The 16243-nt window shown below is 50.1% G+C and overlaps 1 protein-coding gene across 1 annotated transcript in view; it reads left to right on the top strand.

The window, feature by feature from the left end:
* The window catches only part of LAMC3 (laminin subunit gamma 3), a 52034-nt gene that overhangs the window by 24206 nt on the left and 11585 nt on the right, over window positions 1–16243 (top strand). Inside the window, exons 10-16 of the mRNA XM_044439711.1 lie at window positions 783–880; window positions 3584–3802; window positions 8418–8606; window positions 10393–10638; window positions 11590–11743; window positions 12471–12652; window positions 14444–14622. Of these exons, the coding sequence (XP_044295646.1) occupies window positions 783–880; window positions 3584–3802; window positions 8418–8606; window positions 10393–10638; window positions 11590–11743; window positions 12471–12652; window positions 14444–14622 (1267 nt within the window). The remainder of the gene's footprint in view (window positions 1–782; window positions 881–3583; window positions 3803–8417; window positions 8607–10392; window positions 10639–11589; window positions 11744–12470; window positions 12653–14443; window positions 14623–16243) is intronic.

Below are 16243 nucleotides of genomic sequence, written 5' to 3'. Positions count from 1 at the left end.
TGGTGGGCATGTCGTGAGCAGAGCCGGCTTGTGCCGGAGGTCAGACTAGATGGCCCGGGAGGCCCCTTCTTACTCGCTCTGTTTCTATGTTTCTCCAGCTGTCCCTATGATGAATTGAGCCTTTTGGCTTCACAGCCCTATGAAAAGCACTGCCCCATCATGGGAACACTGCCAGTGGGGGGAGACCACCCACTTCTCCTTCCAGAACCAACCCACATGGGACAGCACCGAGGCCTTTGGAATTAAGCAAAGGCACCAAGGCACTTAAAACTCACAAAGTTCAAGACTCGGCCACTTGGGACCCTCAGAGCCCCATGCCCAGACCACTGTATGGGGCTACCAGCCACCAGTCCCATGTGACCAGCAAGGGCTCTAGGAGTGCACCAAGACTGGTACCAGTGGGGCACCTCGGGGGCACATCCTGACACTGGTGCAAAGCTTCCTTGGGAGTTCTACTGTATCAAACCAGGCGCTCGCTCTGTGCAGCATGGATATAGCCAGCACAATCATTGAGTGAGGAGGGCCAGTTAAAGAATTCGACACACAGGGCTCTTCAATGCACTTCAGGGCGGCTCAATTAACTCTGGCCACTGTTGGCTGACACCAGGGAGATCCGTCTAATGGTGGGTGGTGTAAATAGCCCCCCAAAGGGTCAGGGGCTGAGATCTGGAAAGGAAGCAAGCAGAGGGCAGATGACACACATTTAATTAGGTGGGTAAACCTCTGTGGATGCTTTGGCCTGGTTCTTTGTCTGTTTCCCATTCTGGGCTGTCCTCTCACAGGCTTCACGAGGCAGAGGAAGGGATACAGCCTATGCTGTCAGCTTTCCAGTTCCAGCGCCTGCTCTCCAACACGACGGTGCTTCGGATCCGGGTTGAAGGTGGGTGCAGAGCATGTAAGTCTTCCAAGAAGACGGGGAGGAAATGGGGCGTTTGATGCCAGCTCACATGCAGGTGATGGAGCAAACCTGCCCCCAGTTGCACGAGAGGGCAGACTCGAACTGGTGGGTACAAGTACAGGGATGCTTCCTACATGTCCCTTTCCCACCCACAAGCAGCAGCTACTACAGAAAAAAACTCACGAGAGTCCCAGAGCTTATTCATTTCCTTTTCTGCAACGGTGCCGCTCTTCGGCTTGAAACAGGGCTTCCCCTCGCTGGCAGATTTTCCAGAGCCGCCCAGAAAGCTTCAGCTGTGAAGCAGACCTGAGCCTATGAAAGGCTCAGACCTTGGCTGAAGCATGTCTCTGGGCATCTGGCCAGAGGAGAGAGTACCCATAGTTCAGCCACGTGGCTTCTTCCCCAGCAGGGGGCTTCAGTGGGACTGGCAGATGCATTATGTCTCTCCTGGGAAGGATCCAGGACTCCTTGCTACTGCTGCATGGGAGCATTCTTCATCACACAAGGCCAAGAACCAGCTGTGTGCATGAGTTTGGGTGCAGTGCCTTGCGCACCTTTCTGAATTGGGACGTTCTGGTGGGCATGTAGAAGCAGCCTCACCAAAGCGCCAGGGTGCAAGGAATGGGCAGAGGAAGTCTCAGGAGAGGTAGTAAGACCAAGGCGATGCTCCCAGGGCAGGGCAGGGCAGGGCCACAGTCAAGAACCAGAGCAAGATCAGGAACCAGGACTGAGAACCAAACAAGGGCTGGGGTACAAGAAAGCTGAAGATCAAGGACCAGGAAGACACATAGGACAGAGAAGGGGGCACCTCAAGCAGGGCAAAGCACGCCGGACTCAGGAGTTGTGGAAGGCACAGAAAGTGAGGCAGGCCTCTGTTGCTGAAACAATGTAGTAAGGCAGAATACAGACCCAGGGAGAATAAGACGAGAACTGAACCACATTGCAGTTAGAAGAACAACCTGTGCTACAAAAGAAGCTGCTAGCAAGCAGACCTGGCTCTTGTATAGCTCTTCCCCCAGGGCTCCCAGTTGAGCTGCCTGCAGGGCCTGGGACGGATCCTGCAAATACTGTGATGGCCATTGTAGTTCAATATGCACTGGGAGATTTGTGCATTTTCAGGGGTGCAGATTTACGCAACCACAAAATTGCACAAAAGTGTCCAAATGCATTTGAACAAAATCCAGTTCCAGGAACAAGCTGATGAAGGCGCCAGCCCGTCTGGGACGTGTGGACAGAGTGGACTTTGCAGCCTCTGTCTATCCCTGCCTAGAGCCCAGGGGCCAAATCCATCCTTGCAGGAGTCCCAGACTGGCCCCCTACTGGCAAGAGCTGAAGCCCGGCATGGCTCCCCCTAGTGACATGGTGGTGAAGAGCAGCCTGGTTCAGCCTGCAAGTGCGCAATGCAATAAGTAAGTGCCTGCGGGGCCAGGATCAGACCTGTAAGCCCTTGCAAGGACTGGAGCCCTGCAATCACGCAAGGCAGCCAGGAGCTCTGGGGGGCTCTACACGAGGTTTTTCTGCGGCTCAGCTTGGTCACAGCAAAGGGATGTTTGTGCTGTGTTCCCAGCCTAGTCTTGGCTTTGGTCCTGGCTCCCCTTGCTAGGCAGGTGGTCCTCATTTGTTCCTTACTCTGCCTTTGTTGCTGGCATTGGTATACTCTGATGACATTTGGCCCATGCTGGTTCTGGCCTTCATCTTTATCTCTAGCCCTTTTGCATCTCTCCAACACCTCAGTCTTGGTGCTCCAGGTAGAGACACCTGCTGCCTATATCCCAAACCTGCCGTTCCTACAGTAGGGTTCCCGAGATGGACCTACCCCCACCCTAAATCTACACGGGGGGAGGGAGAGTAAAGTGCATTGCAAAAGCATACTTCTTCACCCTATAACTGTCCAAACCTGACAGGGCTTCAGACACTGTAAGGGGGCATAAGGTAGCATCTATCTCAAAAGTATGCAGAACCAAAGAAGCCACTGTGAAGAGGCTGTTGCAAAGAGGAAGGTCCTTGGTTCTGGAGAGCAATTCCACCCTGTTGTAGTTGACTAGGCGGCCCCACAGCCTTTCTTTGGGACTGCTGCCTTTCCCCTGTTGTGGACCAGTGGGTAGTTTCCCTGCCTTCTAAGAGGTGGCACTGAAACATGCTTTCCTGGATTTCCTGTCTTTATTGCATCTACATTGTGTGGTTTTAATCTTGTTTGTTGCCTTAAAGGCAGCCTGTAAATCATTTTGGATAGGTTGAAATGCCTCTCATGTGGTTTCGATCGTGGCAGGAAGAGCTTTAAGCAGAAATTTGTAAGGCCTTTTGTACTTCTTGTGTTTTCAGGAAGGGTAAATCAATCTATTGCTGTTTGTGTCACATAGGCAGAGTCTGTTCTATCCTGCTTCTGCACAAATTCAAATGTGATTTTCTTTTTAAGAAATGGCTTCTCTCCTTAAACGTGGGGTTTGTTGGTTTTAATGCATTAGAAAATGCTTTATAATGCCTTTAGATGTCTTTTTTTAAAGCTCAGAACTACATTGGGAAATTTGCAAAGGACAAATCCCAATGGATAATTTATGTCCACATCTGCATCTCTGTCCAGATCACAACAGTTCACAGCTAAAGTTGCAAAGAATTTCCTCAAGCAGTGCTGCTTTTAATCAAGCTCAAGGACTCATTCCCCTGAATTTCTCTTCCTTTCTGCAGGCAGAATTTCCTTAAAGGAGGTCCGACTCACATCTGCTCTTCCAGGCCTTTCCCCACCTGCCCTGTGGGTAGAAGAATGCATTTGCCCCCAAGGGTATGTGGGGCAGTTCTGTGAGTCATGTGCCCCTGGCTTCAAGCGGGAGGCCCCCTTGGGGGGGCCCTTGACCAGCTGTGTCCCCTGCACCTGCAACCAGCATGGCAGCTGTGACCCTGACACAGGTCAGTACCACCTCACTTGCTTGGTCTCTGCTTCATGTCTCCTTATCTCGAAAGTGTGGGCAACCTAGCTTACTCTGTAAGTATTCACAGGATTCGCATCAGACCTGTAAGTGCTTGCAGGATTAGGGCAAGGGCAATTGCACAGACCAGTTGGGAGCCAGGGATGCTGGTCAGTAGCACTACCCCAAGAGGAGTTTTTGTGGTAGTTACTTAAGGTCTGGGCTTGGAGTGTCTTCCTGGTTCCACAGTACCTTGAGCTTCACCTCTTCCTGACTTTCCTTCTTGTCCTGCCATGTCTTTGCTGGCCCCAGACTCTCACTTTTCTGATTCAACCTTTGCTTCTGAAGCTGCTTGAATAAGTATTACCGTATTTTTCACTCTATAAGATGCACTTTTTTCCCCCTGAAAAGGGGAAATGTCTCTGCATCTTATAGAGCGAATGTCTGTGTGCCCAATGCCCGGGACGCTGCTGGCCGCCTGCACCACGTGGCACCACCTGGCCGGCACGCGCTCGGCACGTCCTGCTTGCCCCCCCCCCCCCCCCGGCACAGGTGAGAGCTGTGCCGCTCAGGGGGAGAGGTGCGGAGGAGGAGGAGCTGCGGGCTTTAACCCACCGGCTAGACGGAGAGACGGACCGCTCACCTCCACCACCCGGGAAGACCTGCTGCCACGCTCGGCACGCCCTGCTCCGCCCCCCTCCTCCGGTGCAGGTGAGAGCTGTTAATCACAAGTCGGTGTGTGTTTTCAAATGGCAACCCGTCTTTTAATGAAGCCCATGGGAAAGTGATGGGGAATGTGCCTGTGATTATCAGGAAGTTTTCCATGGATCCCTCCCCTAAAAACTAGGTGCGTCTTATGGTCAGGTGCGTCTTATAGAGCGAAAAATACGGCACTTATTCAGTACTTTCTTATTACTACTTTCATCACCCTTGGCCAGTGTCCCAGTTAAGGATGGTCGCCACTGAATCTGGTAGAAACAAACTGGGCACACCCATGGTTATGGAGACGAGCGGAATTCAGTCCACTTTTAAAATGCATTATCTTGTGGGTCTCTGCTGCCTTCACTTCCTACCCGCCTTCAAAAATAACTTTAAGTGGAAATGTTAGAGTACAGAGTTCTCCTTCCTGATCCTACTTGCTGAACAGTTTTTAGGAAGGAAAAGGAAACCACGCAAGGCAAACAAGTACTAAGAAGCAAGAGGCTAGGAAAGGTGAGAAACGGCAAGGTAAACAGGTGCGAGTGGAAGGAAACAGATGTGGAGAAAGCACAGAGGGGAAAGGTTTGCTCAAACAGAAATCTAAGCAGAGTGGGAAGCAACTCATGCATTTTCCAGCTTTGAGCTCTGCACTTTTTCTCCAATTCCTTTCCTCCCAGTTTCTCCCTTTCCTGGTCCCTAGCCAGTCTCAGACCAACACTCCTAATCATTATGTCCCACTGGCTCTTGAGTTTTTCCATGTACGACATTTATTGGGGGATTGTCATTCCTTACTCACTGTTTATTACAATATGTGTGGACCTTGCAGTTTGAATTCAGTTCTAAAAACAGCTTTTCCAGTGACTTTTTTAGAGCAGGGCAAACAGGGTAGTATTTGCAAAAGAAAATGCTTTTTCCAGTGGTGGTGGCTGGCAAATGCTGATGAATTGTAGGACTACAGGACTACTTGATTTCAGTGCATTAACTAATTTAAATTCATTTAAATAAATTAGGCTTAAGAACATGATACTTGAAGGAGCGCCACCTTCCCTATGTGCCTGCCCACCCCTTAAGATCTGGGTTGGAGGTCCTTTTTCATGAGCCCTCCTTGAAGGAGATCAGGAAGGTGGCTACCCAGAGAAGGGCCTTCTCTGTGGTGGCACCCTGACTATGGAATACACTCCCCAGAGAGGTTTGCCTGGCACCGACACTTTACTCTTTTTGGTGCCAGGCCAAAACCTTTTTATTTTCCCAGCATTTAAGGTTTAGATTGTTATTTTAATCGGGGTTTTATTGTACAGAATTGATGCTCTGCTTCACTTGGTGTTATTGTAAGACTGTCCTAAGACTATTTCGTAGAGGACGGTATAGAAAAGTTTTAAATGCATACGTAAATAAGAAGTCTCTCTCTACTTGGAGCCTGCAGTACCATCTTTAGTCACTAGGTGTCTTCCATAACCAGGATATGGCTTTGGCGCAGGCAGTGTAATTTGGACGGACAGACTAGGAGGGCTGCTGTATCCCCCTTCTACACACACCCCAAGCATCCTAATCAGAGCCTAACTCTACCAATATAACATCTGGGTTGTTTTCTGAGAAATAACTGAGGTGGTGAAAGCTTTTTTAAAAAGGAATGTTCTTAACAAGCTGCTTTTTTTCCTCGCCAAATGGAAAATGGCAAGATTTCTGCAGGCTTTTTTCCCCACCCCCATCCCAAAAGGGTCTTTTAAGGGTGGAATTCCAGAATGTCTGGTCTTCCTTTCTGCTTTTGCATAAACCCTGGATACAATTTCAGGCTTTGATCTCTCGGCTATTTTTTCCACTAATCAAGCCTTTGCACCCCTTGGAAAGAGGCACTTCCTAGTAATTTGATTTTCCATCTCTTTCCCCTCACCCCCACATCCACCGTGCCCAGGCTTTTCCCGTGACTCTCTTGGTACATCTTGTACCACTCATCTCCTGGGCAAAACAACACAGGCTGCATTTCCAGCTGGGCTGCTGAGAGATGGAATTGCATCCCCTTCTCCCATCCTCTGTTTGCAAACAAGGGCATGAACTTGTAGTCCAGGCTGTGCAGTCACTTCAGGTATTCCCTCTGAAGCAACCTTTGCCAAGCCACAACTTTCTCAGTGTCCACATCTGAAAAATGGGCCCATCACATTGGCTTACCATTGTGAAGGCGAAGCTCTTCAAACGCTCACTGTGCTATATAAGCTTGAGGTTCCGATTGGGATTTTAACGTTCCCGTGCTAGTTCTGTCGCACTATTTGTTCTGCACCTCGCCCACAGTGTTTTCTTACGACTTAACCATTTCAAAAATGAATCTTGAGTCAACCACAATTGTGTTTAGAAGTGACACATCACTTCTAACAGCTTACAGAAATGTGTTGCTAATTTTCCTCCAGCTCAGAATTGATTTCACACTAAAAGCATTTTATGCGTGCCCAAAGCCAGTGCAGCAAAAGGGCCTTTTGAAGCCGCGGTTCGTTTGAGGAGGCCTGGGGGCCCGCTTGGCTTGAAATTGTGGGAATCCTGTAAGTTTTATGCATTGATCTTTTGCAGAGAGCCATGCAATGTGGTTCTGTGGGATGGATGAGGGCTTTATCCAAGACGGAAGGCATTTCAGGAGGGCCACGGGAGGCTGTTTTGCCCACCGCGCCATTTCAGTGGGGCGCAGGCAAAGGACCCTCTTGGGGGATTCTGCCATGCGACTTGGAGACTTTCACCTCATGCTCAAGACGGTCCACAGCTGCTCCTGTCACTCCTCCTTTCTCACCAGACAGATTCATGGAGGCCCAGCCTGTTGAGAGTATCTCTGGGGGGAGGTATTTGGGCTCCCTGGTGCTGGAAGAGGCTCGTCTCTGGCTGCAGCTAAGGCTGAAGACCTTGCGCATGACAGAAGCTCCATGGGGTGAATCAAAGGGTTAATGTCTCTCATATGGCTGCCCTAATTCTTGGCAAGTTACCTCATGACTTGATGGTTGGACTTACTTCTTAGATTTATACCCTGCTGCCATTTTTACACAGAACACCAAGCGGCTTGCATCATTCTGCTCTCAGTCCTATCCCCACAACAAAAACCCTGTGAGGGAGGCTGAGCTGAGGGTCTGTTATTGGCCCAAAGTCACCTAGTTGGCTCCATGGCTGAGCGGGGACTCGAACGCAAGTCACCTGAGCCCCAGGCCTGCGCTCTTAACCACCAGACCTCACTGGCTCTCTTCACATGTGGAGCTCGCCCCCTTGTCATATATAAATCAGCTCAAGGATATCATATGATTAACTTGTGGGGAACAAGTGTTTGGCTTGACCTGTTTTTCCCTTTGTGCTCCATTCTAGCCAGACACCACATTGAACATCTGAGGCCTTCCTCAGTTCTACCTCCAACAGAGGCTTAGCGGATGACAATGAGCAGCAGGGCCTTCCCGGTGCTGTCCCCATCAAGGCCCACCCAGCACTGGTGCTGTCAGCTTCTCAATGCTAGGCTAAGCCTCCCATGCATTTCATGCCATTTGACTGGACATTTCTCTTTAGCGTGCCTAATATCCTTCTTGAAACGGCTTAGAACAATTTCAATGGTCTAAGATTTGTGTTATTGTGGTTCTACGTATCTCATCCTCTGTATCTGAGGCATAAAATTTTAGAGTTGGTTGTGAATGGCTCGGGGCTTTGGCTGTGGAGCGGTATAGAAATTAAAGCATTATTCCTGATTATAATATGGTCTCCAGTAATTTCTCAGTGGCTTCCATTCCAGAAGAGCAAGTTGGCCTGCGATGGAGCACAGGGCCAGCTCAAAATGGCCACCTCAAAATGGCCGCCCTCACGTCTGGTGGTTGTCACTGGCCCATAAGGAAGGCTTTTGAGAGCCGCTTGTTCTCGGCTGCTGTGCTTTTGGTCAGCTTCTGTTTCTTCTCTCTCGGCAGGCCTCTGCCGATGCCTGGACCACACCGAGGGAGCCTCCTGTGAGCGATGCATTGCTGGCTTCTATGGCAGCCCCTTCATAGGCCGCCCGGACGACTGCAAGCCGTGCCCTTGTCCCGGGCAGTCCCCTTGCACGGCCATGCCTGAGAGCGGGGAGGTGGTCTGCACGCAGTGCCCCCCGGGGCAGAGAGGTGGGTGCAGCTCTGGGAGAGCAGCAATATCTGCAACCTGGCATTTCTGAGCATCCACCTGCGAATTCCACAGCAGCCTGGCTTCTCCCAAGCCCCACAGAGAAATTCATTTGAGTGAAATTCAATAGTAAAAAAATTAAAAGCCACCTCACAATGTACCTTTTCCCTGTAGGCGAAAGCATTAAGATATGTACTTTAAGATGGTTTCTGTCTCTGAGGCAAATTTGCACATTTTCAGGAGTGCAAATTTGTGCAGCCACAAAGTTGCACAAATGTTGATTAAAAATCCTTTCCTTCCCGAGGCTAGCTTACGCAATGCTACTCCTTTTCTCCATTTTATCCTCACAACAGCCCCGTGAGGTAGGAATGTATTGCACAAAATCTGGTTTCATCAGGGAGTTGACAACAGAAAGTCAGTTTATAAAATGCATACCAAATGGATTTTGCAGTGTCTGCAGCTCCCCAGGCTGCGGAAACACTTCTCATAGCTGAGGTAGAGAAAAAAATTATTTGAATATCAGGATACAACAGAACACTGCATTTCTCCCCCTTAATCTTTCAGCTCTGGCCAGGGAGCCAAATCCTTTGTTCAGATTTTCTCTCAATAGCCATGCCTTGTCCCCAGCCACAAATTGTCTTATGATTTCCTAGTTTTTGTTCCCTTCTAAGAGGCTGAAATGCCTCTCCTAGGCTTAATTGCTGGAAATAAGGATCTGTCTATTTACTTGTTCGATTTATATCCCACCTTTTTTCTTTTAAAGAACTCAAACTGGGTGACATCATTATTTTCTTCCTACTATCAGTCTTATCCCCACAACAACAATCCTATAAGGTAGGTTGGGCTGAGGGTTGGTTCCATGGCTGAGTGGGAACTAGAATCCAGGTCACCTGAGTCCCAGGCTGGTGTGCTTAACCACTACACCAGACTGCCTCTCAAATAGGCTGCTGTTTTTTGTATCTAGCCCACCTCTTTTTACCTTGGCCCCCATGCATGGCTGCAATATGACCTCCCGAAGTATTTGCAAATTAAGATTTTGACCGCAAACTGAAAAAAAATCAGCATTCCTTTTCATCCACCTATGCAGTCCTGTCTGTAATGGGTATGAGTGAGTGGCCAGCACCAGGGTAGGGTGCTATGTAATGTCTAGAAACGCTCGCTACTTTCCGCTTTAAGTAGAAAAGCAAGTTTCTAGCCCTTTTCATTATGGAGCAAGAATTTGAAACATTCCTTTCTTTTCTTGCAATGTTTTCTTCTGTCACTCCTTCTTTTGCCCAAATGAAACTACAGGTTTATTTTCACCCTTGAATAATGAAATGGATAACAACGTTTTGCTTGTGTCACCTTTGCAAATTGTCCTTGAATTTCAAATTTGGGTCTACGTATGGGGATGGGGAAAGAATTGGGAGTTTTCCTTCTAGAGGGGAAGGAACATAATACCAAACACGAGCATAGAATAATATTGACTCAGGGCTGGATTAATTGGGGCAAAGGGGCTGCTGTCTTGTATGACCACAACAAACAGGGTTTTTATCTCAGTTAATATTTGTCATGGTCCACTTTCACCTCCAATCAAACAGGTTTGGCCAGCTTTTCTGCCTCAAAAACCTACCAAACCTCTTTTAGCTGTGGTAATGTATGCATGGAGGGCAGAAAGCAAAGTCTTTTGGAAAACACTGCTTGCTGGCTCCTCAAAGTTGGGTCCCACCTGGTGGGATTATTCTGCAAGCATTAATTCCATTCATTCCTTAATTCCATTCATTAATTCCATGGACTGGCCTGCTCCAGGGCGACTCTGTGAGCTGTGTGATGATGGCTTTTTCGGGGACCCCCTCGGACGCAATGGACCGGACCGGCTTTGCAGACCCTGTGAATGCAACAACAACGTGGACCTCAACTCCGTGGGCAACTGTGACCCCGTTTCAGGCCGGTGTCTGCGCTGCCTGTACCACACCTCAGGCGACCGCTGCGAGAAGTGCCAGGAGGGCTTCTACGGGAATCCATTAGCTGCCGACCCTGCGGCAAAGTGCGCACGTGAGTACGGAGCTCCCAGCTCCGACCCCGCCGTGGAGGCCCCGGCACGCTTCCCACAGCCCTTCCTGTGCGAGCCCCCAGACCCATGGGCCTCCTCCCAGTGTCTCCCTCCTCAAGACCACGAACTGAAACTGTTTAAAGAGGATTGCGCACCTAGCAATGGACACCCAACCCCAGCACCTGGGGTGGCTCCGCCCCACCATTCTTGCTCATTCTAGCAGGGCTTCAGTAAGAGTTGCTGCATGCAATCTGCCCGGGAGGTAGCTCTCTTCCCCTCCTCTTTGGAGGCTCAGGAGGGGACACAAATGTTGCCCCCCAGGGCAGAAAGATCTCATGCCCCCCAGGGCACGCCAGGTGCAGCCCCCTTGTCACCAGCTGCTCTTGCTCCTTGTCTTCTGCGTCGGGGCTACTTCTGGCTTGCCTGGTGGCGGAGATTCGACATGAAAGCAGCCCCTGGCCTCTCCCACTCCCCCTCGGCCTCCAGGGCCAGAGCTGAAGGCAGGGGGACAAGCAGTTGCCAAGGGGCAGAAGAGCAAGGCAAGGATGAGCGGTGCTGGTGACCAGCTCCTGCCCATGAGCAGAGCAAGGCACACGCATCCGCCACATTCCTGACATGCACATGTGTCAGTTTGCCACGTGCACCTTCCCCAAAGCTTGTCTTTGTGACCCGTGGCAGGACAGGCGGATTCCCCCTCTGTGGAGGAAGAGACCAGCTCAGCCCCTCTTCCTGTCATCCTTAACCAGCCGTTCTCCAAAGTCCATCAGTTTCAACCATCCGAGTGTCAAACCACCCCAGACACTCACCGCTTTCTGCTTTAAGCAGAAAGCAAGTTTCTAGCCCCTTGGATTATGGAGCAAGAATCTGGGGGATACTCCCAGTCTGCTGGGAGTTCAGTGGAGCTTTTCCAGGGCAGATCGTTTTTCTTTCTCTTTCCCTCGCTTGCTTCTCAGCCTGCAAGTGCGATGCTGGAGGCTCTGCCCAGGGGCCGGACACGTGCCACGGCATTTCCGGTCAATGCGTCTGCCTCCCAAATGTGACGGGCCGGGACTGCAGCCGCTGCCAAGAGGGCTACTTCGACCTGCAGCCAGGAAGAGGCTGCCAAAGGTAAGAAGCACTGGAGAGAAGCGACACAAGGGAAGGGGCCCAAAAGCACCTCCCACATGCTGCCTACCAGGACCCCTGTCTGTACACCTGGCACCGACGTTCTGTTCTTTTGGGTGTCAGGCAACCCCCTTTTTATTTTCCCATTACTTTAATGTTTTATTGATCTTAACTGAGACTTTAGTAATCAATTGTCGGATGCTGCGGTTGTTTGTTTTATTCTACTTGTTTTTTGTAAGTCGTGCCGAGATGCTAGTAGTGGACAGGTTAGAAAAGCTTGTAATATGTTAATAAATACACTTGCCCTGGCCTCCAGATTTTGGTGGGGAAGTTATAGCAGTCATCTGATAGTGCTGAACTGCACCCCCCAAGCAGGTTTGGCCACTTGGGTAGCTCCTTTAAAAGTCCAGACTTAAAACTGGAGTGGATACTCAGCTCTACCGCTCATGTCCTAAGCCAAGGAGGTGCACCAAGAGAAGGATCTGGAATCAGATAAATGATAGCCCACCACTGAACAACCCACGCTCTGCCCATACCGAACCCTTCAATGTTGGTTGCACATCAGATCTAGCTGTGCAATAAACAACCCATGGAAAGAACCCATTGTTGTTAGTTAGGCTTTAAACTGTGGGTTGTTCACCATGGTTTGCCATCTCAGCTGGGTTCAGACAATGCAATAAGCCATACTTCCAGCACAGCCAATATCTTCCCTCTCTCTTTCTTCCCCCAGCTGTCAATGCCACCCAGTGGGAGCCCAACACAACCTCTGTCACCTGCTCACGGGGCAATGTGCCTGCCATCCGGGCGTGGAAGGAGTGTCATGTGATCGGTGCCGGGCTGGTTTCTTCGGTTTCTCCTTCCCAAGAAAGGAAGAAGAAGGTAGCGTTGACGTTACCTTCCAAGGCTGTCAAGGTAACTTCAGTGCCAGCTTGGTTGGCCTTAAGAATAACTTTTCCTTCTGGTGGAAGGGGATCACTTTTACGACCAGGGTTGGTCATAAAGCAGCTGAATCAGAAGACCTTGTGTGGAGAACATGGCAGAGGGAGGTCAGAAAGTATGCCAAGAAGACATTTTCCACATCTCATCCATGATAGCACTTGGACTATCAGTAGATGAAGCCAACGATAGGTAAATGTGGGCTGGACAAAAGGAAGGACTTCTTCACACAACCTACTATTTATTTATTTATTATTTAAAACATTTTTATGCCGCCCCCATTGCAACGAAGCCACAGGGCGGCTCACAACAGAAACAAAATACATAAATAAATAACAATATAACAATAAAAAATTAATTTAAAAACCTCCGGTACATCTCGGCTAAAAATTTAAAATCCTATAAATACAAATAATTTAACCATTAAAATAAGTTTTAAATAAAAAGGTCTTAGCCTGGCGCCGAAAAACAAATAATGACGGCGCCAGGCGGACCTCTCTGGGGAGCGCATTCCATAGATGGGGTGCCACCGCAGAGAAGGCCCTCCTCCAGGCACTCACCCTCCTAATATCATTCACGGAGGGTTCCCGGAGAAGGGCATCTGTTGCTGATCTCAACCCTATAACACATGACAAACGGGGTGACCCCTGAGTTAGGTCTTCAAACGGATCAGCTAGACTAGGAGACAGTCCACCCACCCGAAGGACCGCGAGCTCCATTTTGGTGGTCTGTCGAAAGCTGAAGAATGGTAGGAGGTGGCCAGGGAAGGTGGGTGACTCCTCATCCCTCGGAGCTTCATGGGAGCCAGCCAGGTGCCGAAGCTATTTTAAGGATCTTACACAGCTCGAGGAAAACCCAACATTTGTCCCTACCTCTGATGTATGTTCTAAGGATGATGAAAATCATTTTTGAACAGACACTCAATGTTCTAGTTGCTGGGTGTATTTTTCAGACAGCGGCCCGTGGGCTTCCCCCTAAAAATGTACCACTTACATGGTCCCTTTGTGGTCTGTTCTGATTTTCAAAGTATTTTTCATATGGACTTAGGGGTGTTGGAATGTTTTCTGGCCTAAGTCTCTCTTGGGGGACCTATTCCAGGGACAGGTGGGCCTGAGGGCAAGGCGGGGGAGACCAAGCCATCACGCTTCGGTGAGTAACTAAATCTTAGATGTTTAGCCCTTCAGAACAGGGGCGAGAACTGCACAAAAGCAGGGAAACCCTCCAGTGATCTGCAGTTCAGAGAAAAGGTGTGGTCAGAAACATAGAAACAGAGTGAGTCAGAAGGGGTTCCCCTGGGCCATCTAGTCTGACCCCAACTCCAGCTGGCTCTGCTCAGGACAGGCCAGAAGAAGGGGGAGTGGCGTTTGGGGAGCCCCAGAAGGTGTTAGCTGTTCTTCCTCCTGTGGCTCAGCACCCCCGGCTAGATGGCCCCCGGGACACCTCCTGCAGGATTGTATGTTACTGCCTGGAACAGGATTGTACCGATAGCAAACAGCCCTTGAGAGTCGCAGTGGCCATTCGGGGTCGAGCGAGCGTGCCGTCTTCACCTGCTTCAGCTGTTCATTTGCACCCTTTTGCCAGTCGCCAGGCACCGGGTGGGGGGCTTGGGAGGACGTGTTCGGGTGGCGCTTGAACAACATGGAAACAGTGAAACAGAGCGAGTCGGGGGGACTCTCGGGTCATCTAGTCTGACCCCCGGCTCCAGCCAGCTCCGCTCACGACATGCTCATAACAAACAAGACCTGTCTCCTCTTTTCATCCTGCTAGCTTGTCACTGCTCCCAGCCGGGTTCTCTCTCCCTCCAGTGCCGGGAGAACGGCACCTGTGTGTGTCAGAAGGGCTTTGTGGGTCAAAGGTGCGATCAGTGCGAAGCAAACTACTTCTACGACCCTGGGAGCAAACAGTGCCAGGAGTGTCCTCTCTGTTACAGCCTCGTGAAGGAGGAGGTAAGCTTCCCTCCTCTTCTCCCTTAGTTCACTCAGCCAGTTTACTGACCGGCCTTTTCGGGTGCAGCCCCATGCGCATTTGCTACATTCTTGCACACCCCAATAGCCAGAGCCTTCTGGGTTGGACGTAACAATTTAGAAATCCAAAATGCCACGCAAAAATGTCAATGGTTTAAACCACAGTAGAGAAGAGAAGCAAAAACCACAGTAAGACTTTACAGCGACACAGAAATGCTCTGCAGGCTGAACCTCATTTCCTGGGCAAATAAGATGGTCTTCACCTGGTGTTGAAAAAGATCACAATGTAAGTGGCAAGCAATTTCACTTCGTAGTTAGGGGGCCACAACCAAAAAGTTTTGGGCCCCTCATTGCAGGAAGGATATAGCCAGGTCAGAGTCAGTGCAGAACAGGGCCACAAAGACAGTGGCCGGTTTGCAGGGGATGCCGTATGAGGCGAGGCCGAGGGAACTGGGTCTCTTCAGCCTGGAGAAGAGGAGACTCAGAGGGGATCTGTTGGTGACATGCAGGTATGTGAGGGGGTGTCACTTGGAGATGGGTAGAGACTTGTTCTCCCCTGCAGAGGAAGGCAGGACGCGCTCCAATGGAGCAAAGCTCAGGGAGCCAAGGTTCAATTTGGATGCCAGGAATCACTTCCTGACAGTTGGGACCCCCAGGGTATGGAATGGGCTTCCACGGGAGGCGGTTGAGGCCCCATCGGTGAGGGTGTTCAAGGATAGGCCAGACATGCACATAGTGGGCATGTTGTGAGCGGAGCCGGCTGGAGCCGAGGGTCAGACTAGATGGCCCGGGAGACCCCTTCTGACTCGCTCTGTTTCTATGTCTTCTTCTCAGTGGGCAACCACCTGGCTTCACTTGTCAGGTGCTCCTGCAGAAAGACTGCTGAGGACAGTCCTAGGTTCTGTGCAGGTATATATGGGAAATATATATATGGGATATATGATCCTTCAGGTACTCTGACCCAGGCCATTTAGGGCTTTGGATGTTCATACCAGCACTTTGAATCAGACCAGGGAAAAGTTTTCCAATTTCTTTTCTTTCGGAAAGGAAAAAAGAAGCACATTGAACTTCCTTTGAACAACAGCAACAACAAAGTTTTTCACAGTTGCCTGTTTGATGGGAAAAGACCCAGCTGTGGGTGTTGCTGTTCCTGGATAGGATGCTGTGCACGCGCGCGCGTGTGTGCGCGCGCATGGGGTGGAATCAAACATTTGGGGTCACCACCAAGCTCTCCCTACCATCATTGGTACAGGACCATCTTTCTGCCACCCCAGCTGGCTCTGAGGAATGTTGTCCACAAAGCCACATGCTGGTTGTAGAAAACCGCAAGTGATTCAAGATGGGACTGTAAACTTCAAAGGAGACACGCTTAAAGTAATCAATGCATCACAACCAAATCATCCCAAAGAATACAGCCCTGGAGGGGGAAGGGGGTTCCTAATGGGCAAGCTAAGTTTCAGGTGTCTAGGTTTTATAGTCTCGGAGCTAAGGTGATGACAGACAGTCATCCATTTTTATTATCAAAGTCGTCTCTGCATACCTCACACACAGAAACTGCCCTACAACAGGCCTGAGTATGCAAAAGTTTTCACCCCTAGCCAAG

Source organism: Varanus komodoensis, unplaced genomic scaffold (assembly GCF_004798865.1).
Source record: "Varanus komodoensis strain SLA01 unplaced genomic scaffold, ASM479886v1 scaffold36, whole genome shotgun sequence".
Classification (NCBI taxonomy): domain Eukaryota; kingdom Metazoa; phylum Chordata; class Lepidosauria; order Squamata; family Varanidae; genus Varanus; species Varanus komodoensis.
Note: the sequence above shows the minus strand (reverse complement) of the source record. Positions and strands in the feature narration are given on the sequence as shown.